At 51.4% G+C, this 25,057-nt stretch overlaps 1 protein-coding gene across 1 annotated transcript in view; it reads left to right on the forward strand.

The window, feature by feature from the left end:
- MAPKBP1 (mitogen-activated protein kinase binding protein 1) overlaps positions 1-24,905 on the forward strand; it is a 49,193-nt gene extending 24,288 nt beyond the window's left edge. The window contains exons 3-31 of the mRNA XM_012649418.1: positions 7-98; positions 8,525-8,587; positions 8,811-8,868; positions 9,620-9,790; positions 10,180-10,317; positions 10,577-10,759; positions 11,365-11,525; positions 12,298-12,487; positions 13,064-13,210; positions 13,428-13,603; positions 14,367-14,458; positions 14,729-14,854; positions 15,216-15,286; positions 15,446-15,567; positions 15,851-15,926; positions 16,035-16,146; positions 16,321-16,384; positions 16,630-16,764; positions 16,965-17,101; positions 17,288-17,343; positions 18,443-18,679; positions 19,142-19,308; positions 19,533-19,678; positions 19,784-19,981; positions 20,157-20,241; positions 20,525-20,808; positions 21,035-21,631; positions 22,058-22,143; positions 22,796-24,905. Coding sequence (XP_012504872.1) covers positions 7-98; positions 8,525-8,587; positions 8,811-8,868; positions 9,620-9,790; positions 10,180-10,317; positions 10,577-10,759; positions 11,365-11,525; positions 12,298-12,487; positions 13,064-13,210; positions 13,428-13,603; positions 14,367-14,458; positions 14,729-14,854; positions 15,216-15,286; positions 15,446-15,567; positions 15,851-15,926; positions 16,035-16,146; positions 16,321-16,384; positions 16,630-16,764; positions 16,965-17,101; positions 17,288-17,343; positions 18,443-18,679; positions 19,142-19,308; positions 19,533-19,678; positions 19,784-19,981; positions 20,157-20,241; positions 20,525-20,808; positions 21,035-21,631; positions 22,058-22,143; positions 22,796-23,023 — 4,398 coding nt within the window. The 3' untranslated portion in view covers positions 23,024-24,905. The remainder of the gene's footprint in view (positions 1-6; positions 99-8,524; positions 8,588-8,810; positions 8,869-9,619; positions 9,791-10,179; positions 10,318-10,576; positions 10,760-11,364; positions 11,526-12,297; positions 12,488-13,063; positions 13,211-13,427; positions 13,604-14,366; positions 14,459-14,728; positions 14,855-15,215; positions 15,287-15,445; positions 15,568-15,850; positions 15,927-16,034; positions 16,147-16,320; positions 16,385-16,629; positions 16,765-16,964; positions 17,102-17,287; positions 17,344-18,442; positions 18,680-19,141; positions 19,309-19,532; positions 19,679-19,783; positions 19,982-20,156; positions 20,242-20,524; positions 20,809-21,034; positions 21,632-22,057; positions 22,144-22,795) is intronic.
- Positions 24,906-25,057: the final 152 nt, after the last annotated feature.

Consider the following 25,057-nt stretch of genomic DNA (forward strand, 5'->3'; position numbering starts at 1 on the left):
TAACAGGTGACCTTGGAGAAGGTGCTGGGAATAACAGTTTCTGGAGGCAGAGGACTTGCCTGTGACCCCCGATCAGGTTTAGTTGCCTACCCAGCTGGGTAAGTGCCTTGGAAGGGATCTTGTTGCATGGGAATTTATAACCATGCTAGACCAGTTGGGGTAGGCAGGGGTTTTCTAGTATCTTCTGGAAGATATATCCAGGTTTGTTTTGGTACCATTTTTGTAAAGGTGATACAGGGCCAGGAAAGGGCTCTTTGTTGGGTGTTGTCCTTGTTGCCATCCTATCCTGCTTTTTAGCCATCCACCCCTGCCTCACACACATACGAATTCACACTTTATCTTACATACGGTTGCCAGTACCGTCTTCAGTAACTACCTTCTAGTCATTTTTAAAAACAGCTTTATTGTATGTATTTCACATACTATATAATTCTCCCATTTAAAATACCCAATTCAGTGGTTTTTAGTACATTCACAGAGTTGTGCAGCCATCATCACAATCAACTTTGGAACATTTTCATCACCCTATACCCATTAGCAGTCACTCTCCATTGCCCCCCACCACGAATCTACTTTCTGTCTCCATAAATTTGCCTTTTCTGGACATTTCACATAAATGCAATCATATAATACTGTATTTGGCCTTTTGTGCCTGGTTTCTTTCACTTAGCATGTTTTCACAGTTAATTCATGTTGTAGCATGTATCAGTACTTTATTTCTTTTTATGGCTGAATGATATTCTATTGTATGGATATACCACATTTTATCTGTTCTTCAGTTGATAAATATTTGGGTTTTTTCCACTTTTATGAATAATGTTGCTATGGATATTCATCTGCTCTAGTCACTCTGAGAGAGATCAGTGCCATGGAAGAGAAATAGACTGGGACTGGTGTGCTTCTTTCCCTTGCTGCCTTTTCACTTCTCTGCTCCTACAAAGGAGGAACCCCAATCATAGTTTCTTTAGGCTTCTACAGAAGGCAGAAGGCTTGAGGCCCCTCTTGCTACTGATTCTCTCTGTTCCTTTCTGATGGGCACAGTATCATGAAAACAAGAAGGGCCACTGCTATACCTTTCTTACCCCACCATCAACTTGGTAATGACTAATTCCCCAGTGTAATTTACATAGCAACTTTCATAATTTTTATACCACTTACTTTTCTGTGGAATATTGTTACCGAAAGCTTGGCAGTTGTTCCCAAGGCTGCATCAGAGGAACAAGGACAAGTGGTTTGAGGAGAAGGGAAGGAAAGTTTATTAATTTGCCGGCTAATGAGGAAGATGGGAGTCTCTCATCTTAAAGCACCATCGTCCTATCTATAGGCAGAAATACAGAGCTTTTAAAGGGAGTTTTCTGCTTGGGGCTATTACTGTTTAACTAGAGTTGATGGTCAACTGATCAACCTCATCTCTGGGGAAGACAATCTCATGACCTCTGCCGGGACAATTCCTTGAGCCATCTCCTGTAGTACAAAAAAAACAAAGAACACTCCCCTGCCCTTCTGATTACTGGCCTGGGGCAGGGATGCAGGTTTTAATTCCCAAAAAGAGTGAGGGGAGGGGTTGTTTTAAAGCGACAACTCATGAACATTTTACCCTTTTTCAGGCTGTTTCCTCTGTTACAATATGTTTATATACACACACACACACCCATACCCATACCCATATATATAGTTTTTATACCAGATACATGATTTGCTTAGTTTCATCATCCCATCAAAAAAGCTACCTTTACCAAGTACAGTCATGCCTCACTTAATGACAGAAATATATTCTAAGAAATGCTTCTTTAGGTGATTTTATTGTCATGTGAACATCACAGAATGTACTTACACAAACCTAGATGGTGTAGCCTACTACACACCTAGGCTATATGGAATGGCCTATTGCTTCTAGGCTGCTAACCTATACAGCATGTTACTGTACTGAATACTGTGAGCCGTTATAACATAATGGTAAGCATTTGTATGTCTAAACAAACATACCTAAACATAGAAAAGGTACAGTAAAAATATGGTATAGGCCGGGTGCGGTGGCTCACGCCTGTAATCCTAGCACTCTGGGAGGCCGAGGCAGGCGGATTGTTTGAGCTCAGGAGTTCGAGACCAGCCTGGGCAAGAGCGAGACCCCGTCTCTACCAAAAATAGAAAGAAATTAATTGGACAGCTAAAAAATATATAGAAAAAATTAGCCGGGCATGGTGGCGCATGCCTGTAGTCCCAGCTACTTGGGAGGCTGAGGCAGTAGGATTGCTTGAGCCCAGGAGTTTGAGGTTGCTGTGAGCTAGCTGACGCCACGGCACTCACTCTAGCCAGGGCAACAAAGTGAGACTCTGTCTCAAAAAAAAAAAAAGAAAAATATGGTATAAAATTTTTAAAATGATACACCTGTATAGAGTACTTACCATGGATGGAGCTTGCAGGACGATATTGCACTGGGTGTCAGTCAGTGAGTGGGTGGTGAGTGAATGTCAAGGCCTAGGACATTACTGTACACTGCTGTAGACTTTACAAACACTATACACTTAGGCTGCATTAAATTTATAAAAAATTTTTTCTTCAGTAATTAACATTAACTTACTGTAACTTTATAAACTCTTTAAAAAACTTTTTGACTCTTGCAATAACACTTAAAGCACACATTGTACAGTTGCATAAATATTTTCTTTATATCCTTATTCTACAACCTTTTTTGTTTAAAACAATTTTTTTTTTTTTTACTTTTTAAACTTTTTTGTTCAAAATTAAGACACAAACACACACATTAGCCTGGGCCTGCATGGGGTCAGGATCATCAAGACATCATTAGACAATAGGAATTTTTTAGTTCCATTATGGGACCACATTATCATTATACAGCGTATTACTATACTTGTTCTGTGCCAGACACTTTTAAAGCACTTTACACAAATTATTTAATACTCAGAGGAACTCTGGGAGGTTGGTACTATTGATATTATCACCCCCTCCCATATTTAGAGGAGGAAACAGATTCTAAGAGGTTAAGCAATCATATAACTAGTGTCCATGTTGGGGTTCTAACCCAAGTAGTCTAACTGTAGAGCTCTGGCTCTTAAAATGGCATGGGGTGGGGGAAATCTGGCTCTTAAAATGGCATGGGGTGGGGGAAGACCAGACTTTCTGCTCATTTTTAAAAGCTGCTTTTCTTCTAAGCTACCTACTTGCCATTTGAATGAGGAAAGTCTAATGCATGGGCAGCTCAGTCTGTGCTGGGGAGACCTCTGCCCCTGGCTTGGGAGTCATCTCTCCTGAGTGGCCCTCTCGTGTTAATGTCTGTGGTGGGGGTACTATGAGAGCTGCACTGGCTCTGCCTGGCAGAGGCTGGGCTGGCCTCTGTCTCCCCTTCCAGAAACAAGTTGATGGAGGACTTCTTTTGCTGGATAGCTTTGTGCAGCTTGCCTCAGGGGAATTCCACTCATTCCTGCCTTGGCCTGGGAAAGCCAGGTTCCTTCTTGTTGGAGGTGGGGCTGGATGTAGGATGGGCAGGAAAGGCCTGGGGTGCTGGTTGGTGCATGCTGAGCCCTGTGTCCCTGCCCTGGGTAGTGTGGAGTTCTGCTCCCTACTTCCCTGCACACCCCTGGCCCCCAGGCCTGGCGCCTTTAAGGGTGTGTGCTTATGTTTATGGGCAGGACCCAGCCCGGCGCCTGTGCCTGGGAGTCATTATCCTAGGTGGTGTATGGAGGCTTTCTCCTAAGTGTGCTTCACTTGGTTTAGGCCAGCTCTAGGCAGTGCCCTGATCCGTTACCTGATCTTTTGATTTTTTAGAACTTCACGTTCTCTCTTTGCAAATGGCTTTTTTCTGGGTGTTTTAGTTTTGTTCTGTGCTGGAGCTCCCTGATGTGCTCCTGGGGCATCTGGGGGCCGCCAAAGTCTGTGTGAGCCCAAGCAGGCTGCTTTTTTCCCTCCTTATCTTCCTTCCCTTTCTATCTGGCAAGTCTAACACCACCCCAACCCCCCATTCTCTTGTTCCTACTGTGCTTGTTCCTCTAGGAGCCAGCTCAGGTATCCTAGAAACAAGAAGAGAAACAAAACTCAGAGAATTCTCCCAGAGGCCTAGAAGCAAATATCAAACCAAAACAAAGTTTTCTGAAAGGAAATGAAACAGCACAGGGAAGGAGGGGTGGATAGTGTTTGTCAGGCAGAAGTGGATTGGAACTCCAGGCCAAGAGTGTGGAGCCTCAGTTTTGGTGGCCCTGCATCTCCTCTTGTTCAAAGGGAATTCTCCCTTTGCTGTTGTTTCCCTATAGGAAGCCCACCCCTCACCTGTCACACTTTAAGCCCCCCACCCTAGGAGCCAGACTGATCCCCAGACGGCCTCTTTAAGGGACTTAGTTTAGTTGAACATCCTTAATTGAGTTAGGCCCTTTCCCTACCTGGCTTGGTGGAGGGTTCAAGAGCTTTAGATCCCAGCGTAGCCCCTGTTGCCAGTGTGGAGCCAGTCAGTCCTCAGAATGGGCTTCTTTTGGCTCCCACTGCCAGAGCACCTGGGTGAGTGCTCTGGGCAGAGCTGTTCCTTGCTCACTGGAGTGGGAAGTGCCCTACAAGGTCACTGGGCGTTCCAGCAGCTAAGAGAGACCTCTTGGTTGCTTCAAGTGGGGAGGAGAAGAGGGAAACTCTTTTCCATCTACTCAGCCCATGTTGGAATGTATGCCAAGATCCTTACCTTCAAAGCATTAGATAGGATGTAAAGTCACAGGGTATCCTCCTGAATTGTGTTCTGGTGACATCTGAGCTGAAGGAACACAGTGCTACCTTCTTACTCTCTGGAGCAAGCCCTGCATGGGTGTTCGTGGGGACAATGGAGAGACCAGGTGGACCTGAGGGGAAAGAAGGCTTGGATTTGGTGCCTTGATGGAATCATACACAGGAACACACATAAGCATCAGTCTCCTCAGTGCCTTTTCTCCTGGTTTCCCTGTATATCTCACACCTGAAACTAGGGCCCCTTAGTTCTTCCCCAGTTTGTCCATCTATCCATTCATTCATTTGTTCAGATATTTGTTGAAACCCTGCTCTGGGCCAGACATCAGGGATACAGCAGTGAGTAAGACAGACAGGGTCCCTGCTTTTGAGGGTTTAGGTTCAAGAAGGGCAAGCAGACAATAAGCATGCAGTCAAATAAGTGAGCAAGATAATGTCCAAGAGTGATAAGTGTTCTGGAAAATAAAACAGAGTGATATACAGAGGTAGCAATCTCATGTGTGAAGATAGACTCCCTCCTTCGAAAGTAAATTATATAGAATACTGCAAGTTGATGTGCGCTTTGGAAAAAGTGTAAGCAATAGCAGTGAAGGGTGATAGGGACTGTGGTGAGTGTGGGGTTATAATGGTAAATAGGGCTAGAGGGTGACATTTGAGCAAGGCTGGAAGGACCTTCAGTATGCCTCTGTGAGTCACCCTCTGATTTTACCTGGTCCGAAAGAAGAAATTCAAAGTCACAGGGTCTCTGGTCGAACCTTCTGCATCCTATTCCCTATATGTGCTGCACCATTCATAGCTCATCCCAGGGTTCATTTGGCTCTGCCTTTGGAGGGTGGAGAGTGGTAGGAGGTGGATTCTGTGAGATTGCTGGGCTCTTTGTGATGGCAACAGGCCTGGACCTGTGCATAGGTGGGGGATGTTAAGGGCTTGCCCCTGTCTGGGCCATAGGCCCAGCACCTGGCACTAGTGCTCCACAACGTGACTCCTCCAAGCTGAGGCCTGGAGGGACTGAGGCCTTAATCTTCTCCCTGCAAGAGTGAGCAATCTCTCTGCACCCTCGGGTTCTGAGTTACGGGACTCAGCTGCTTGGGCCAGCCCAGCCTTTGTCATGTGGAAGGTTTCAGCCAGCACTGCTGCAAGGGCTCACCCTCCTGGGCAGGGTCAGGAAACGTGGAGGTGGAGGGCCAAAGATTGATGCAAACTCTGCCCCACCCTTCCCCTCCCTAACTGACTGAGGAGCTGCTCAAAGTTTACTGAGAAGACTGAGGAGGCTCCTTAGTGTTTTTTTTTTTTTCTATATATTTTTAGTTATCCAACTAATTTCTATCTATTTTTTTAGTAGAAACGGGGTCTTGCTCTTGCTCAGGCTGGTCTTGAACTCCTGAGCTCAAATGATCCACCCGCCTCGGCCTCCCAGAGTGCTAGGATTACAGGCGTGAGCCACCGCGCCCGGGCATTCCTTAGTGTTTTTAAGAAAAAGTCCTCCTTGGACATTCTGCTCTCACTTCTACATCTGCATTATTGTCCCCATACGTGGAGCTGTGACCATGAGTTGGCCTCTGTCTTTCTCTGTGTTGGATAGTTTCCAAATTTAAATAATTAGCAGTAAAGTTTTCAGCTTAGGACCTCTCTCTGTGTGATTGCCTCCCTTGCTTCGCTCTTCCTTCCATACCTGATACTTTCTTAGGCTCTCTGGGGGCAGGGGAGTATTAGAGAAGGAAGGGGGAGGTTGCCTCATCTGCCTCTAGCCAGTCATCTTTCTGTCTACATTGTGTTTGACACACACACACACACACACACACACACACACACACACACACTGTTCACCATCCTCCTTCCAGCACGGAGTTGAGGAGGAGGAGGAAACAGAGGCTGTTGTGTCCCCGAGAAGACTCAGTTTGTATGCAGTGACTTGGAAAGTGTGCTAAGCAGTCTGATGCATTGCCCTTTAAAGGCCACAGTGCTGCTTTGGGATGCTGAATTTAAGGGAAAACTCAGAAGCTTACACACAGAGCCCACTTTTTCTGGATTTGGAATATGGTTGGCTGGATTACGCATTGGGTCAATTCAATCAGACCAACTTTCAGCTGAAGTCCTTTGCCATGGTTCATCTGTAACTGATCAGAAAGCTAGATAACCCGTACCCAGTCAGACTAGAAGCCTTTGCTAGATAGATGAGCCTGTAGAGGGCCTCAGCAGGTCAGCACAGATTGCAAGAAGGGTCAGAAAACATCAGTTAGCCACTGAAAACTTGCTAGGCTCTGAATTCATGATGGTGGTGGGCCTGGGGGGTATTATATTTCATATATTGTGTAAAGTATTAAAATCTAAATGTCTAAGTCTACAGACCTAGAATTATAACTGCTGTAATTTTCATGCACTTCTTCAGGAGTGATGGGGCATAGAGTTTCCAAAACCATCTTGTTTTGTCATATTTTTAAAAACTCTCCTGACCATAGCATTCTAGAAGGGAAAGCAGGAGACTGGAAGTTGGTGTAAAAAGAGAAAGGAGAAAGGAATAAGCAGAAGGAAATGGGGAAAGAAGGAGAAAACGATGAGGAAGGGTTGGGGGGTTTAGAGGAGATGGTGGGACTCAGGAATTCCACAGCTGTTGGTCAGCCTGGCAGTTCTGGGCATATTTGGTCACATCAAGGTTCCAGTGACCCCAGGGAAGATTACCTGGGGAATCGCCTTATGAAGCCCAAGATGCTGAACACTCACCAGCAACTTGCACCCACCCCCACCTCAAGTTTCCAGCCAGCAGTGGGCTTCCCACTAAAGGAGGTTGGGTCTGGGGGAAGCTGCAGTCTGCTCATTTTCTCCTCCTCCCCTTTCCTGGTGTCACGGCCTCCAGGCTTCCTCTTGTTAGCTAGTTCCAGTGTTAGTGAAGAGGTGAGGCAGAGGGGCAGTGGGGCGACGGCCTGCTGGTAGCCAAGGAGCCTAATGAGAGCACTGCCTGGCTGTCAGTTTCTGTCTTCTTGCCCCGATTCCTGCCACCCAGTTTCCCTCTCTGGAGCTGCCTCTGGAAAGCCAGTCAGGACCCGACCCCATCCCGGGAGCTGTGTTGTCTGGGTGGAGAGGTCGCCCTTGCCCTCTCTGCAGGGCAGGCAGAGTGCCCAGCTGTCGCCTTCTGGCAGTCAGGAGGGCTCTTCTTAGGTTCCTTGGGTCCAGGGACTCTCAGGGCAGGGCCCAGAAGCTCTGTGGCACGGTACCACTTTCCCAGGCCCTCTCAGGCTGGCTTTGCACCCCCACCCTGTCTTACTGAGCCTCTCTGTAATTCTGCACCCCTTCATGGCCTCATCTCACTGTTCCTCATCCAATATGTGGAGGGTGAAGGGTGCCAGCTCCTGCCAAGTACACACATGGGCGTACATGTGAGAGGCCTCACCTCTCCTTAGAGCACAAACGCTTGACACATGTGTGGCCCCAAGCCGTCAAACAGGCTGTACACCTGAGGCCTGCTTTGCCCAAATCTCATTTATTCTTCCTTCCTGCACCCATACCTGGGGTACGTGGGGTACCTACTGCCTTTTGTGGGTATGACCAGAGATAGGGCTGGTGTGTATGGACCTGGTGGGGATCAGCTTCTAGGGAGCCCTTTCACCCTCATGAGGCTACAGAGATAGGCCCTCTTGGGTGGGGAAAGAAGCAAGAACAGGTTGCCTGGAGAAAGCAGTGCAGCCTCCCTGAGTCTGTGCAACCCAGCTCCCTCTGCTGGGTGACCAGAAGTGTCAGGTGGCCTGGGGGCTCCTGGGAGAGCTATGGTTTGGAGCTAAGCATATTGTCTCACTCATCTCCTCAGGTGTGTGGTCGTGTTGTTCAATCCCCGGAAACACAAACAGCACCATATCCTCAACAGTTCCAGGTAAATGGGCCTGGGCCCTCAAGGAGTACTTCTTCTTCCTGGAGGCTGTGAGCAGGGTACTGTCTGGGGTCTCTGTGGCTTTGGGGGCTGGGCCCCAGAGCCAGATAGAGAGGTGCTACATATGCCATTGGTGTCTGCTGCTCTCACCTTTTGAGAGATTGTGAAGGGGCTGGGCTTAGGCCAGGCTGCCAGTGCCCCTCTGAGCCTGCCCCATCTCTTGTAGGAAAACCATCACTGCCCTTGCCTTCTCCCCTGATGGCAAGTACTTGGTCACTGGAGAGGTGAGTGAGGAAGAGGGGTTGCAGTACTGGGAAGAGGGTGGGTGGCTTGGCCTCAGCAGAGAGCTACAGTCATAGGCTGTCATTAGGGCTGCTGTCATTGTGGCTTTCTAAACAAATGCCAATTCCTGGGTTTTGTTATACCTTAAAACAGTGGTCCTTAAGCTTTAGTGTGCATCAGAATCACGTGGGGGATTTGTTAAAGTAAACATTGCTGGGCCTGTCCCCAGAGTTTCTGATTCTATAGGTTTGGAATGGGGCCCCAAAATTTGCATTTCTAACAAGTTCCCAGGTAACCCTGATGCTGCTAGTTAGGGAAGCACACTTTGAAAACCACTGCCTTAAAATATTCCTTATCTCTGGAGGCCCCCTGCTGGGCACACCAGGAGCACCTCTGCCCTTGGGTGTGCTGTTGCAGCGAGGCAGTGGGGGCAGAGATAGACATGGCAGTGGTTCTCAACCCTGGCTGCCTGTCAGAATCACTCAGGAGCTTTGAACAAACAGAGGTACAGACACCATCGCAGACATACTGAATAACATCTGGGGCCACTTTTTCTCTGGTAGTCATTGTTGTCCTCAGCTGTTTATCATGTTTCCTCTGTACCTTGCCCTGTATAGCACCCTGCTCTTGACTTTTGGCCAGAGGTCATTAGAGAGATGGTATCTGGTAGCTGAGGAGGGGGACCCCCACTCTGAAAAGCTAAGGGATGCTATAAGCCTGTGGTCCTCACTTCCAGTTTTTGCCTCCTTGCAGAGTGGGCACATGCCTGCCGTGCGGGTTTGGGACGTGGCTGAGCATAGTCAGGTGGCAGAGCTGCAAGAGCATAAATATGGGGTGGCTTGTGTGGCCTTCTCCCCTAGCGCCAAGTACATCGTCTCCGTGGGCTACCAGCATGACATGATTGTCAACGTTTGGGCCTGGAAGGTGAGTGGGCTGGGTGGGATGGTCTGACAGCCTCACAGGGATACAGCTATCAGCTGGGGAGTCAGGAAGCTGCCCACCTGAGCTGCTTCACTCCATCCTACTGATCTCTGTCTGATTCTAGAAATCATTTGAAAGAAAAGAGCAACTATAGAGCCAAACATGTTGGCAGAAGGGGCTAGCTTTATGTCTTCAAGTACCTCTAGAGGAAATGAATCTTTTCCACTCCTTGAGAAAGGGATTCTCTCCTCACCCTTCTTTTTCTGACCAGTAAATCCTGGAAAGGAACATTTTTTTCAAGTACAAATTCTTTCTAACTCTCCTCCATTTTCTGAGCCTCTTCTTAGCCCCAAGAGGCAGAGCCTTGATTCTCCCTTGGGCTTTCTCCCCAGAAAAACATTGTGGTGGCCTCCAACAAGGTATCCAGTCGAGTAACAGCAGTGTCCTTCTCTGAAGATTGCAGCTACTTTGTCACTGCAGGCAACCGGCACATCAAATTCTGGTATCTTGATGACAGCAAGACGTCAAAGGTGAGGTGCTGAGGCTGGAAGTAGCCACCAGGGTCAGGGGCTGCTCAGCCCACCCCAGGAGACTCTGCTCCACTTGGGCCTCTCTCTGCGTTCTCAGCAGTCATGTGGAAGTTTTGGGTGAGCCAGATGCTATCTGGGCTAAGGAGTAGTCTCAAAGAGCAAGGAGGGCTTGAGGCTTCCCCTCCTCTTCTCCTAGGGCCTAGTTTCCAGGGGGAGGCTCTGGGGTGGATAGATGGATAATAGTAGTGTGTCTCCACAGGTGAATGCCACCGTGCCCCTGCTGGGCCGCTCAGGGCTGCTGGGGGAACTACGAAACAACCTGTTCACTGATGTGGCCTGTGGCCGAGGAAAGAAGGCAGATAGCACTTTCTGCATCACGTCCTCAGGGCTGCTATGCGAGTTCAGTGATCGGAGGCTTTTGGACAAGTGGGTGGAGCTGAGAGTAAGTACCTCTGTCCTTCCGGGTGGGGACTATCCATGTCTCAGCTCAGTGGAGAGTGGGTTCTTGGCACTCCAGACTAGGGGATGGGCCCTCATGCCTGCAAGAGGGGATCCCAGGAGAAAGAAACTTGGGGGACCTAGAGCTTGGCCCAGTTCCAGCCCCTGGTGGTCTGTATAACTGCCTCCTCTCTGCTCTCTCTCTTTCTGTCTCTCTTTCCCCTGCTATCCTCTTCTGCTCAGAACACAGACAGCTTCACAGTAAGTGGTACCTACACCTTCCTCTCTCTCTCATGCTATTTCTTTCTCTTTGCTGGGCTTTTCCTACGTTATCCTCTTTACCAAATCCTCTAGTGCCTTAGAAAGGTCCCTTATTCCCATCCCCCAACTGCACAGGGGCGTCGGCCCTCTGGCCACCTGCTGCTGGAGGGAGGGACATCTCTAGATGACAGCTGAGGGGCTCAGCACAGAGCAGCTGGGCTGCTTTTCCCTTGCCCTCGCCTTGGCTGGTCTCTCCTCTTGGCAGGTGACTTGGTGAGAGGTTGGGGAGGAGGAGAGAAGACTAAGTGAGCAGGTGGCCCGTGCTGACCTGAGCCACTCTGCCCACAGACCACAGTGGCCCACTGCATCTCTGTGAGCCAAGACTACATCTTCTGTGGCTGTGCTGATGGCACTGTGCGCCTTTTCAACCCCTCTAACCTGCACTTCCTTAGCACCCTGCCCCGACCCCATGCCTTGGGGACAGATGTTGCCAGCATCACTGAGGCCAGGTGAGCTACAAGGGCCCCCACTGTGGTACTCACTTCCTCCATTCAGAGCCTATACCCTGTGCCTAATCTTGAGGGAACAAGATAAAGAGTGTATTGATGATCCAAAGATTACTAGAAACACCTCTGAGACAACCAAATTTGGGTTTATTGGTATTTGTTGCAACCAAGTGGTCTATACACCAGGGAGAACTGTGGGAAGTCTCAGTAAGTGGGGGCTAGGAGGGGCTTATTATTTGGGCTTGCATTAGGTGATTTTAGGAATGGTTTGAGGGATCGAAGTGTAGCTCTGGTTGGATGCTGTCAGGAGGTGGGGGCAGTTCTACAATTGAACATCTTGATAATTTTTATCTCCAAGGTGAAGGAAAGGTGTGAGGCTAACGCTATAATTGGTAAAGAAGCAGCCATCAACCTTGTCGGTGGGAAAGGGTGATGTTTGGTCATTTTGTGGTTTGTATGGTGATATTGTTTTTATCTGTGCACGGAGGGGTCTTGTTTTTGTTTTGCCCTATCACAGCCACAGACCCATCTCGTCTGACATTGATTGGTATTCTGTGAAATTGTGGTCACCAGGAGAACACCATGGCCCAGCAGCCGGTGCTGGGTCACTCCCAGCTGATGGCCAGTAGGGGCTGCTTTTTTCTTTCTGAAGCAACTGCTTCCCAACCTGCAGGTCTGGAGAGGGCTCCCCATGCTCTGCTCCTTTCTTTGTGGATTGGCTTCTGTTTTTATACCCTTCAATCTCACCAGTTTGCCCTGTCCTCTCCCCCTACAGTCGCCTCTTCTCTGGAGTGGCCAATGCCAGGTATCCAGACACCATTGCCTTGACCTTTGATCCTACTAATCAATGGCTGTCTTGTGTGTACAACGACCACAGCATTTATGTTTGGGACGTGAGAGATCCCAAGAAAGTGGGCAAGGTGTACTCGGCTCTGTACCATTCCTCCTGCGTCTGGAGTGTGGAGGTATGAGGGCTGGGCTGGTTGGCTGGATACTGACCAGGTTTGCTGGGATAGCATTGTGAGGACAAAAAGTAGGGATCCCCAAGTATAACCATATGTTCCTGCTGCCTCCCTCCTTCTCCAGTGATATCCCTGTGATGCGTCCTGGGGATCGAGCTTGAATTTTTGGTGCTTAAACATCTCAGGCTTCTTCCAATGTGCTCCTGTCCAGCTCAGGAGGAGTTTTGCCTCATCCTGGGCTCAATGATCTTGGATAAGTTACTGAACTTGCCTGAGCCTTTGTTTCCTCAACTATAAAATGATATACCTAATTCATCTAATTGTTCTAAGAATAAACTGAAATAATGTAAGTGGGAGACACAGAAGAGTGCCTGGTACATAGTAGGTGCTTGGTTAATGTGCTTTCCCTTAGCAATTATGAAGCGTATCTAACAGTCCTTGCCTGCCTACTATGTGACGGGCACCGGGCTAAGTCTTGGCCAGTATACTCTCTTTCATCCCATTCCCTTCTATCTCCTTGGGCAGACAAAGGACTGCTCCCTAAATGGAAGCCTAGCTCTGTCCCCTCTGCCCTTTCAGGTCTACCCTGAGGTGAAGGACAGTAACCAGGCCTGCCTGCCCCCCAGTTCCTTCATTACCTGTTCCTCAGACAACACCATCCGCCTGTGGAACACAGAAAGCTCCGGAGTACATGGCTCCACCCTGCACCGAAACATCCTCAGCAATGTAAGCCCTAAGCTTTGGGGCCCCACTTTACCCTTAGTACCCCATCCCCACAGCTTTCGCACCGTGTTCTCAGGAACCAGATGCCCAGACCTTGATCTTCCCGCCCTTACTTGGCTGGGCTCTAGGAGCCAAGGGTTTATCTTGCCCAGCTTTCTCTTCCCTGCAGCTCTACTGGGTCAGGACTGCCTCATCTGCCTCTTCTGACTTGTTCCACCAGGACCTCATTAAGATCATCTATGTGGATGGGAACACTCAGGCCCTGCTGGACACTGAGTTGCCTGGAGGAGACAAAGCTGATGGGTCCCTGGTGGATCCCCGTGTGGGCATCCGCTCTGTGTGTATCAGCCCCAATGGACAGCATCTAGCTTCGGGGGACCGCATGGGCACACTTAGGTAATACCAGGCCTGGAGTGGGTACTGACTGCCTCCCATGGTACAAGTTGGGTATTTAGCCCAAGGACAGCTCTAGGAAGGTTTGGCTCAGAAAGGTTGGGGAATAAGATATTTATTTACATTGGAAAGATAATAACTTTATAATGAAGAAACCCAACAGAAATCATCTTAACTAAGGGATCAAGGTTAACAGCTTCATTTCAATATCATGAAGCCCATAATACAATATAGTGAGAAGGACATAACATTGTTTCTGTGGTATTCTTGCCAACAATGCATAAACCCAATCTCATCATGAGAAAACGTCAAACTCAAATTGAGGTACATATGACAGAGTAACTGATCAATATTTTTCAAAAGTGTCAGGGTCATGAAAGGTAAGAAAAGACTGAAGCATTACAGACTACAGGAGTCTAAGGAGAAATTACAACTAAATGTAATTTGGACTCTGGATAGGATCCTGGGTCAAGAAAAAGGACATAGTGGAAAAACTGGTGAGATTTGAACAAATCTTTAACATTATTATACCAATGTAAATTTCCTAGTTTTAATAAAAGTACTATCGTTATATAAGATGTTAACATTAGAGAAAGCTGGGTAACAGAAATATGGGAACTCTGTATTCTTTTAGCAATTTTTATCTAAGCCTAAAAGTTCAAAAATTAAAAAGAAAGATTGGGGGAGATGTAGCAGAGGAAGGGGGGTGAGTCTCTCTTACTGCAGCCTGGCAATGACCTCTTCCCACCTCTCTTCATCTCTGCAGAGTGCATGAATTGCAGTCCCTGAGTGAGATGCTGAAGGTGGAGGCCCATGACTCGGAGATTCTGTGCCTGGAGTACTCTAAGCCAGACACGGGTAAGGAGAATGCCCAGTGTCTAGCCCAGCATGGGGCAGAGCTCTCCAGTCCCGCCAGTGCCACTTATACCTGTCCAGGCTCTTGTATGTGGGGCTGATTATCCTTTGGATCTTTTGGTGTCTCTGCAGGTTTAGAGGATGGCAGCTCCATCCCTGCTCCATGGTTCATGTGGCTTAGGGATATGGGGCTCAGTTCCCTTGGAGCTCTTTGCCAGGTCCTGATAAGGGCCTGCTCAGGGCATTGATGGGCTGATGTTCTTTCAACCCTAGGTCTGAAGCTGCTAGCGTCAGCGAGCCGGGACCGGCTGATCCATGTGCTGGATGCTGGGCGGGAGTACAGCCTACAGCAGACTCTGGATGAGCACTCATCCTCCATCACTGCTGTCAAATTTGCAGGTGGGGGCAGGGTGATGGAGACACATCTTGCCACCTACCACCATCCCCCACCCCCACTGCCACCTTCCTCCCACCTCCATGAGAAGGGTCTGCTAGTTGTGGGGGAGTGGGAGTGTTGGACAGCAGCTGGAGGTCTGGACCTGGATGGGGACACGGGTGGAATATAGACTCTCAGTCCAGGGGAGTCAACCAGGTTGGGCTGAGGATTGGGAGAAAGGAAAACTTGGGTTTGGAGGGAAGCATCCTGATTTAATTGGTTGTCCTAGCCTTGGAGAGTAGCTCAATAGGGGCAAAATACAGAGGAAAGGCTGCCCCCATGTGGTGAGAATGGTGGGAATAGCTAGGCCCCCCTTCTCCGTAGCCAGCGACGGGCAAGTCCGCATGATCAGCTGTGGAGCAGACAAGAGCATCTACTTCCGCACTGCACAGAAGGTGAGGGCACTGGACTTTCCTGAAAGGGGCAGGGTGTCGGTGGGGTCTCTAGCATTCCCCTGCCTGAGGTTCAAAGGGGTGAAGGGAGGTGAAAGTAGGGCTCTCTGGGCCTGGTGAGGTATTTGGGTGTGGGTCTGCCCACGTGCTCCACCCCTGCAGTCTGGAGATGGAGTGCAGTTTACACGGACACACCACGTGGTACGGAAGACGACCCTCTATGACATGGATGTGGAGCCCAGCTGGAAGTACACGGCCATCGGCTGTCAGGACCGAAATATTCGGTGGGCATCCCCTTCCCAGACTGTCTGACCACATTCCCTCATCGCCCTGGGGGGTGAGCTCTACACAGCAAAGTTCCCACATCTATCTTTTTGTCCAGGACTTTGTACCCCCTTGAGCCTACAGAATGAATACTGTGTCTCACCCAAGAAGTGGTAGCCCCTTTGGTGTTGGGGAGTAGCTCCCAGAGAGAATAGGCTGGGAGTGAATGCTGGCGTTTCTACCACCCAGGTGGGCCTGATCCTCACCTCCTCCTTGTGTGAGTGACAGTGTGTTTCTTTGTAGGATATTTAACATCAGCAGTGGGAAGCAGAAGAAGCTGTTTAAAGGGTCACAGGGTGAGGATGGCACGCTCATTAAGGTAAGGGCCCAGTAGGGTGGGCACTGGGCCAGGGGCTGGAAGAGCAGTACTAGGTGGGGAGGGGCTGGCACTTCTCGTACTCCTCTAGCTGTGTGTCCCACTCTTCAGGTGCAGACAGACCCCTCAGGGATCTACATTGCCACCAGCTGTTCTGACAAGAACCTCTCTATTTTTGACTTCTCCTCAGGCGAGTGTGTGGCCACCATGTTTGGCCACTCAGGTGAGTATAGCCCTAAACCTCCTGGAACTTTACTCTTCCTGTAGTTTCATGATACCCAGCAGAGCTACCTACTCTACCCTCCAGCCAACCTCCATCCCCACTGCTGGGACAGACAGGACCTCCCTGGTTGGGAACTCAGAGTTGTTCATAGACCATATTCTTTGTTCTTCACAGAGATTGTCACTGGCATGAAATTTAGTAATGACTGCAAACATCTCATCTCTGTGTCAGGGGACAGGTGAGCAGAAGCCAGCTTCCTTGAGAGACAGATTCTTCCTCTGTGCTACAGACACCCTCTCTTCATCTCAGTGATGTCTTCGGGAAGTGAGGCTGAACAGGGATATCTCTTGGCTGGGCCTGACTGGGCAGTGGAGGGTGGCTCTGGTCTCCTTGCCAGCCAGTGGAGGAGGAGAACTAATGGTGCTGCCACCTCCAGAGTCCTATCCTACCCTTCCCCCACCTAACTCTGTGGCTCTACCCCAGCTGCATATTTGTATGGCGCCTGAGCTCTGAGATGACCATCAGCATGAGGCAGCGTCTGGCTGAGCTGCGCCAGTGTCAGCGAGGGGGCAAGCAGCAAGGACCATCTTCTCCCCAAAAGCCTGCTGGACCCAACCGGTGAGAACAGAATATGAGCAAGTGATAAGTGGGTGTCCAGATGGCTTGCAGTGATCTCACTGCTCCTCTCCGTGCTCTGGACTTGCCATTCGGCAACCCTATATCTCCTAAGACCTTGCTGTTTACACAAAGACCCATGATGTTGGCCTCTTCTCACACTGAGTGTCCTCTCCCCATGACCTTCCTTGTCTTGTACTCAGGCGCCAGCCCCCATCAATGTTCTCTCCTGGACCAGCTTTCTCATCAGACAGTGACAAGGAGGGAGAAGATGAGGGTACTGAAGAAGAAGAACTTCCAGCTCTACCTATCCTTTCCAAGAATACCAAGAAAGAGCCAGGTCTGTGGCAGTTGGGTTTGGGGCCAGACACACCAGTTGGTGCAATGACTAGCTATGATACTTCTGGGGGGTGAGCTGAGGAAACTGGGACATCATTGTGGCCACACAGGGTATGGGCTGATGTAGGGCCAGGGATCCAGGGGTGGATGGACAGGTGACACTCCCTGACTTCCTGTTTCCGTCTAGCCTCAGTCCCCAGCCCAGCCCTGCCCCGAAGCCTGTCCCATTGGGAAATGAGTCGGGTAAGTCGCCATTGTTAAAATGGTGTCCTTCCAAGGTTACAGGAGACAAAGGGAGGTGAAGGCAGGGCCCTCTGGGCCTGGTGAGGCATTGGGGCATGGAGTCTGCCCACGTGCTCCACTCTTGTGTCCAAGGAAGGCCTTGCCAGGGGAATTCAAGCAGCTGGGCTGGTCCTGGGTTAGGGAAGAAGAAAGCCCAGGTATTTCCTTCCCATGGACCAGATGACGGGGATGGACCACAGGGTTAGTCACCACTAGGGGAAGTGCTCCACTCGATCAGCTGCCTGGTGCTTGGGAGGAAATATTGTCAAAGAACAGGTTGAGGTGGGGAGTAGAAAAAGGACATCTGAGCCAAAGGGTTAGGGTTCAAGTGCAGGAACATCAATGGTCCAAAGAGCAGAAATCTGGTGATACAACACTTCTAAAGACCCCAGTTAGGATGTAAGCTCAGAACTTCCAGGACAGTTCGAAGGAAAAGGCCATAAAAGGACCAATAACTGAGTGACTACTTCAGGGTGGCCAGAAGGTGTAAAGGCTTTCAGAGCAAGCCCCAAAGCAGCCCACCCCTCACTTGTCCTGTGATGGGCTTTCAGGCACCAGCCCTTCTGTCATCAGCAACAGTTTCATGGTGGGTGGTGTCTCTGGTGCATTCTGACCAGGCCGGAGGTCTCAAGCCCCAGTTATAGGTTTGTCCTTGTTGCTATGAAGGGACTTTGGGGCTCTGTTGGGGCTGTCCTCAGAGTAGGGGACTTTGAGAGACTCCTAGCTCTGAGGTGTCCATGACACCAGGTGAAGCTGGGACTAGAGGCTCCTATATGAGAGGATGTAGAGTACAGCTAAAAGCATGAACTCCAGAGCCGGACTAACCTGCAAGCCAGTTATTATCCGTGGGACTTGGACTAATTACTCAAGCTCTGTGTGCTTCAGTTTTCTCATCTGTAAAAATAGGGATAATAGTAAGACCTACTTCAAAGGTTTTTTTGAGGGTGAAATGAACTAATACATGTAAAGTGCCTGGCACAGAGTTAAGAGATACATGAGTATTCGATGATACTACTATGTGCTTGTTATTGTTATCTTCCCCCTCCCCAACCCCCACCAGGCACAGGAGATGGTGGAATTCCTGGACCCAGCTCCTGCAGCCAACCCAGGACCCAGAAGAAGGGGGCGCTGGGCTCAGCCAGGTGTAGAACTAAGTGTTCGCTCCATGCTGGACCTGCGGCAGTTGGAGACACTGGCCCCAAGCCCTCGGGGCCCCAGCCAGGACTCACTGGCCATGACCCAGTCTGGTGCTGGGAAGCATGGTCATCAGGCCCCTGAGACTTCACACACTAGCCAGGTGAGCCAGCTTTCTCCCCGCTCTCTAGAGATCTTCAAGGAGCCTTAGCCAGCCTCGTGCCAACAGTCGAGGCTTGAGCACTGATCCAGCTATGCTTGCTTTGCCCCTGTGGCACGTGAGTTACCTGAGCTGCAAGGATGAGATGGAGCTGGCTAGGCTGTGTGGTATGATGATCAGAGTAGGAGGGGGTTGGGTGGCCTTTGCCCTGGGCTGGGTTCCTTGCAGGACTCTTGGTATTGAGTGGAAGCTGGAGGTTGGCAGCCCACAGTATTAATATAGTTCTTTTAGAAGCTTACTTCATCTGCTGGACCCAGCCTGGCTCCTTGGTATCTGTCCTCGGAGCTGGAGTATTCAGCTTCCCCCAGAATTGGTGCACACCAAATCCTTGCCCACCCCGACCTCTTCTCCAAGGCCCACTTCTCACATCAGCAGCCCTAGTGATGTCCCTTTGTGTGTTCCCAGAATGAAAAGCCCCCTCGGCCTCAAACTTCCCAACCTTGTTCCTGCCCCCACATTATCCAATTGTTGTCACAAGAGGAAGGGGTCTTTGCCCAAGATCTGGAGCCTGCACCCATTGAAGATGGTATTGTCTACCCGGAGCCAAGTGACAGCCCCACCATGGATACCAGGCAAGGGTCCTGCCCTGGCCAGACCTCGTGGGGCCAGGTAGCCCCCAGTCTTCCCTTCCCTCTGAGTGTGTTTTAGTTGGGAGGGTCGGCCTCGAGGATACTCAGGGCTTGCCTGCCGCTCACTGCTGCCTCATCCCAAGTCCTGCTCACAGGCAGGAGTCTAGTGAGGCTGCCACTCACCTCTGCTCACTGCCTTTTCTTCCCCCTGCTGGCCTTCCTGGCAGTGAGTTCCAGGTGCAGGCTCCAGCTCGAGGAACTCTGGGAAGAACATACCCAAGCCGCAGGGGCTCAGAAAAGCACAGCCCTGACAGTGCCTGCTCTATGGATTACAGCAGCAGCTGTCTTTCCAGCCCTGAGCACCCCAATGAAGGTGAGGCTACAGCCCCAAGGGGAGGGGTCGGTGGACTAGGTGGTGGTGAGGCTCAGGGGACAGATGAGTACAGCATGATGCCTCTCTCCCTGCCCCCACATCCAGACTCCGAGAGCACAGAGCCCCTGAGTGTGGATGGCATCTCCTCAGACCTTGAAGAGCCAGCCGAGGGTGATGAAGAAGAGGAAGAAGAAGAAGGAGGCACTGGCTTCTATGGGCTGCACAAGGGCAGCCCCCATACCCCAGACCAGGAGCAGTTTCTAAAACAGCACTTTGAGACTCTGGCCAATGGAGCTGCTCCAGGTGTGGGCAGAGGGCCAGCATTTGGTCACTGCAATCTGTCCTTCTCACCTCCTTGTCTACCTGAGAGGAAGGGTCCAAGGGCAGGCAATGCCTTGGGGTTTCCTTCTTGGGAAGTCAGAATCTGGGACAAGGGCTTGATTTCTGCCTCAATTCATGATATCTATGACTTTGGCAGGGGGCCCGGTCCGGGTACCGGAGAGGACAGAGTCCCGGAGCATCTCTGCACGATTCCTGTTGCAAGTACAGACCCCCCCACTCAGGTACAGTGACCTCTCCCCACGGCAGCTCTGGCTCTCCTGACCTCCCAGTGCTCCTACCTCTGGGGCAGCATGCAGACCTCCTGTGTCCAAAGTCTGTCTTCCCATGCCCAAGGGTGTTTTGCACTCCTTGTTCTAGGACAACTGGTTTCTCCCCAACCCTGTCTAGCTTTGTGCCTGCCCTTCCCTCCTAATGCCTCTCTGGTGCTGTGAGAGCTTCTCACCAATTTGGCAGGGAGGATCATTGAGCCTTCTCTGGGCCTTCTTCCACATTTCCTCCCTGTAGGGAACCATCCCCATCCTCCTCCAGCCTGGCATTGATATCAAGACCAGTCCAGGTGCCACAGGCATCTGGTGAGCAACTGAGAGGCAGTGGTGCCAGTCCCCCAGGAGCACCCCCAGAGGTGGAACCCTCCTCTGGCAACCCCAGCCCCCAGCAGGCAGCCCCTATGCTGTTGCCACGACGCCGTCTCAACCCTGATAGCAGCTGGGCTCCCAAGAGAGTGGCCACAGCCAGCCCCTTAGCTGGACTCCAGAAAGCCCAGTCTGTGCACAGTCTGGTGCTGCAGGGTGAGGAGCTGGGTGGGCTCAGCTCCTGGGTGCGGGGGGTATGGAACATGTGTGCATGCTGTAGATAGGAGGTCCTGGTGTAGCCCTGATGTGTCATTGTGCTTGCTACTGGGTGTCCTTCAGTGGGCATGTGCAGGGGAACAGCAGCTGCTAGGGGTTGGGTTTTAGCACCTGGGATGCCTTCCTCAACCACCTGACCTGCATATATCTCTTGTCTCCTTTGCAGATGAGGTCCCCTCACCAGGCCCATTGCTCTCACAGGAGACTGAGGCTCAGGATGGCCTGGGCAACCTGCCCCAGGCTGATGGCCGTCCATCTCGGCCCCGCTCCTACCAGAACCCAACCACCAGTTCCATGGCCAAGATATCCCGCAGTATCTCTGTTGGGGAGAACCTGGGCCTGGTGGCTGAACCTCAAGCTCCTGCCCCCATCCGAGTCTCACCACTCAGCAAGCTAGCCCTGCCCAGCCGGGCTCACCTGGTCCTGGACATCCCCAAACCACTGCCTGACCGCCCTACCCTGGCTACATTCTCACCTGTAACCAAGGGCCGGCCCCCTGGTGAGGCAGAACAGCCTGGCTTCCCAGCGGGCCTAGGAAAGGCTCATAGTACATCTGAGAGACGGCCCTGTTTGGGGGAGGGTACCATTCCCAGGCCTAGGACAGAGTACCAGGCTCATCCTGGGCCCAACAGCCCCTGTGCCCAGCAACTGCCAGTCAACAGCCTCCTCCGAGGCCCTGAGAACTTGCAACCCCCACCCCCTGAGAAGACTCCCAACCCCATGGAATGCACCAGGCCAGGGGCAGCCCTGAGCCAGGACTCAGGTGTGCAGAGCTCCCCAGCTTTCACCTCCTGCCCCATCCTCTCTCTCCCGTCTCTATTGGCCACTCTCTGGCTCCATCCCATTTCTGTGTGTCCAGCCTCTGGCGTTTTTTGTCCTGTCCGCTCCTGTCTCGGTCCATAAGTCACACCCCTGATGGTGAGACACTCCTGCCAACCTTCATGATTTCCTTGTGACCCACTTACCTGTTCAGTGCCTTCTGGACCCTGGGGCTGGCCCTCTCCTCTGGACCTTGTCTATGTGGTGTTAGGGAGGGTGTTGGGAGGGAAGAAGGCAAGAAGAGCGGATGGGGGGCAAGTAGGGAGTGCAGTGCCGAGGGCTAGGCCTCGCCTGCTCTGAGCACCCCTGGGTGGGAAGGCCTGAAAGGGCAGCTTTCTGGGCCATACTGAGCTATGCCTATCCCTCTCAGAACTGGCGGTGAGCCTGGAGCAGTGTGAACAACTTGTGGCAGAGCTCCGCGGCAGTGTGTGCCAGGCCGTGCGGCTCTACCACTTGGTGAGTGTTGGGCAATGACCAGCTGGAGGGTGGAGCATGTCCGTAGTGCTAGGTGTTTCAGATAGTTGGGTGTCCAGAATACTAACGATAAAGCTCTTCCACTGACAGTGTGGAGCAGTCAAGAACATCCTGGGCAGAGTAGATGAGGGCGTTAGAGGCCAGGCCAGCCTCTTGAACCAGGCACCTTTTTGGTCATTTCCGGTTAAGAGCTGGAGACTTCCCTCAGACAGGAAGGTGAGGCATAGAGAGGCCATATGTCCTAGTTTGCTCAAGACAATCCCAGTTTGTGCCTGTTGTCCCAACCTAATTGTTAATCGTATCCCTTTCATATTGAGAAATCACTTGGCCACCCTAGACGTAGGGGACAGTCCAGTCGTGCCTAAGCTTTAAGAGAACGTGGAGTGTGCATGAGTAGTAAGGAGTTGCTAACAAGATATAGATGGTTCCTAATCTGATGGGCTCCTCCTTTGGGATCACCCCCAAGTCTGCCTGTATCTCATATCCCCTGGTCATACTTGCTGATCTTGGGTTGTGGAACTCCCAGCCAGTCCCTTCTGCAGCAGGCTAGACCCAGGGGGGCCCCCTCCCATTTATATATGTTGACAGGCCCCTCCACTGTTCCTCCAACTCACTTCTGGGGGTCCTGTTGCAGGTGGCCAGCTGCAAGACACCCTCAGTGGAGCACAGTCGGATCACTCAGCTCCTGAGAGACACCTTCTCTTCAGTGCGGCAGGAGCTAGAAGCCCTGGCTGGTGCAGCGCTGTCCAGCCCAAGCGGGAGCCCTGGATCTGTGGGAGCTGAGCAAACGCAGGCCCTGCTAGAGCAATACTCAGAGCTGTTGCTTCGAGCCGTGGAGCGGCGCATGGAACGCAGACTCTGAGTTCCAGAAGCCTGTCCCAAGTGAAGGCTCCCCGTATTCCAAACTGTAGCCCCTCCTCCACTCACCAAAACCTCGGGGACGCTTGGAGTGGAAAGCAGGGATCAGTGCTCAGAGGTGAAGCAGCTTTCCCAGCTGCTCCCAGCTGTATTTATTAATTTATTTCCCTGACTGTTGCCTCACTTCCTTGGAACTCCTGCCTCCACAGCCCCTCGAGTGGCAGGGATAGGTCTTTGATCTTCGTCATCTTGGTGCTGTGAGGGGTAGGAGGGCAGCCTGCCCCATCTGGGGGGAACTGGGAAGGGCTGGCCCTCTCTTCTTAGAAGCCATTTGAAATTACTGCAGGGATCAGCTCCCTGGGGTGGAGCATACACAGGGTACTCTGGGGTAGAGGTGAGAGGTGATGTGGTATTCAGTGCTCCTCAGCCACCTGCAAGCCTTCACCTCTGCCTCCACTTCCCTCCCACACCAGCTGTACTCCCCTGGCTGCCAAGCAGGGGTTGTTTTCCCCAATTCCTGGCAGTTCAGAAAGGCAGAGTGTCTGGCCCTCCAGGGTATCCGCCACCATTAGGAGACTTGAGTTGGTAGTAGGACCTGAGCCACCACATTCCACTCCCATTCTCCCTCCAAGAGGGCCCTAGCATTTTCTCTATCCCTGTGCCCCCCTTTCTCTCCTGGCCAGAACTTGTGGAGCCAGTCGTGGGACATTGCTGCGGGACAGTAAAGCCCTCTGCTGGGCAGACATGAACCTCTGGTCGCTTTTCCTCAGCCCCTTGGCCTTCCCTGTCCTCCAACCCTGGACCCCAGCAGGCTGCTGGAGTCCAGAGGCCACCTTCTCCCTGCATCCTGAGTGATGCTCAGTCAGAAGTCTCTGTTGGAATTTCCCTCATGGTTTACAGGGCGCTGCCCACCACCTTCTGAGGACCTTGGCCACAGAGGAAATCACACACACACACACACACTCACACACAAACACACACACACGTGACTGTTCATTGCTAGAGTACTTGGCTCCCTGATGTGTTCCTGGTTTCCTCTCATATCCTTCCCCAGCCTCACCACCCTGGCTTATGTGGAGCATGTAAGGAGCATGGAAAGGGATGGAACACACTACACCCAAATTCTGGATTCTTGGTGTCCACAGTAGCTGATCTGAGATGGCCCACAGGACACCTGGTTTGGTAGAAGGAGTCCCCTTAGAGGCAGTGCTGGGCAGCCAGGGGTGTGCTGGATATTGGAGGTTAAGGGGAGGGAGGCGCAGGGGCCAAGAGAGACACTGGAAAAGTGGTAGGTGGGACAGGTAAGTGGCAAAGGTGAGGGGTTAGGTTAGAATCAGAAGGGGCAGTTGTTAGGGGCGAGGGAAGGAGATAGGACACAGTAGGCAGGTAGAGTAGGACCAAGTAGTGGGGCAGGTGAAGAGTGAAGAACATGTGTCTGGGCCCTGCTGCTTCACTCTGCACCAGGTAAGTCAGGGCAGCTTTACAACACAGCATCAGGCCACGAAAGCCTTTTCACCCACACTGCTGGCTCCGCAGGCAGAGGCTTGTAAAGAGGTGGCTTCTGAAGGGTGTCCAGCTCCGTTGCATCAGCCCGAGTGTACTTGAGCATCTCAAAACCTGGCTCACCCCCATGTCTCTGCTTCTACCACCTGCATGGCCCCAAGAACTCTGGCAGCTGGGGCTGGACCCCTGGCAGGCCTGCCGCTGCCTGTGCTTCCCACCCAGCACACTAGCCACCAGCCCACCACAGGTAGGGCTCACGCTCGTCCCTCTGGGCCAGGTCCTTCATGAGGAGGTAGCTACCTACCCTCTGGCTAAGGTTTGTGAGAAGGTGGCCGCCCTTTCCCTGCCCTCTGCCCAACGTGGTGGAGGGGTCTCATGGCCAGGTGGCACCTCATCTTTACCCCCCAGCCCCCTCCACCCCCGCCCGTCCTCTTCTGCATGTCTGAGGCCACCGGCAACGTCCAGATTTGCCCCGCCCACCCCAGTTTTGAAAGCCCCTTATTTATAACTTTTATACTTTGTCCAGGCCGTGGCG

The sequence above is a fragment of the Propithecus coquereli genome, unplaced genomic scaffold (assembly GCF_000956105.1).
Source record: "Propithecus coquereli isolate 6110/MARCELLA unplaced genomic scaffold, Pcoq_1.0 Scaffold3, whole genome shotgun sequence".
Classification (NCBI taxonomy): domain Eukaryota; kingdom Metazoa; phylum Chordata; class Mammalia; order Primates; family Indriidae; genus Propithecus; species Propithecus coquereli.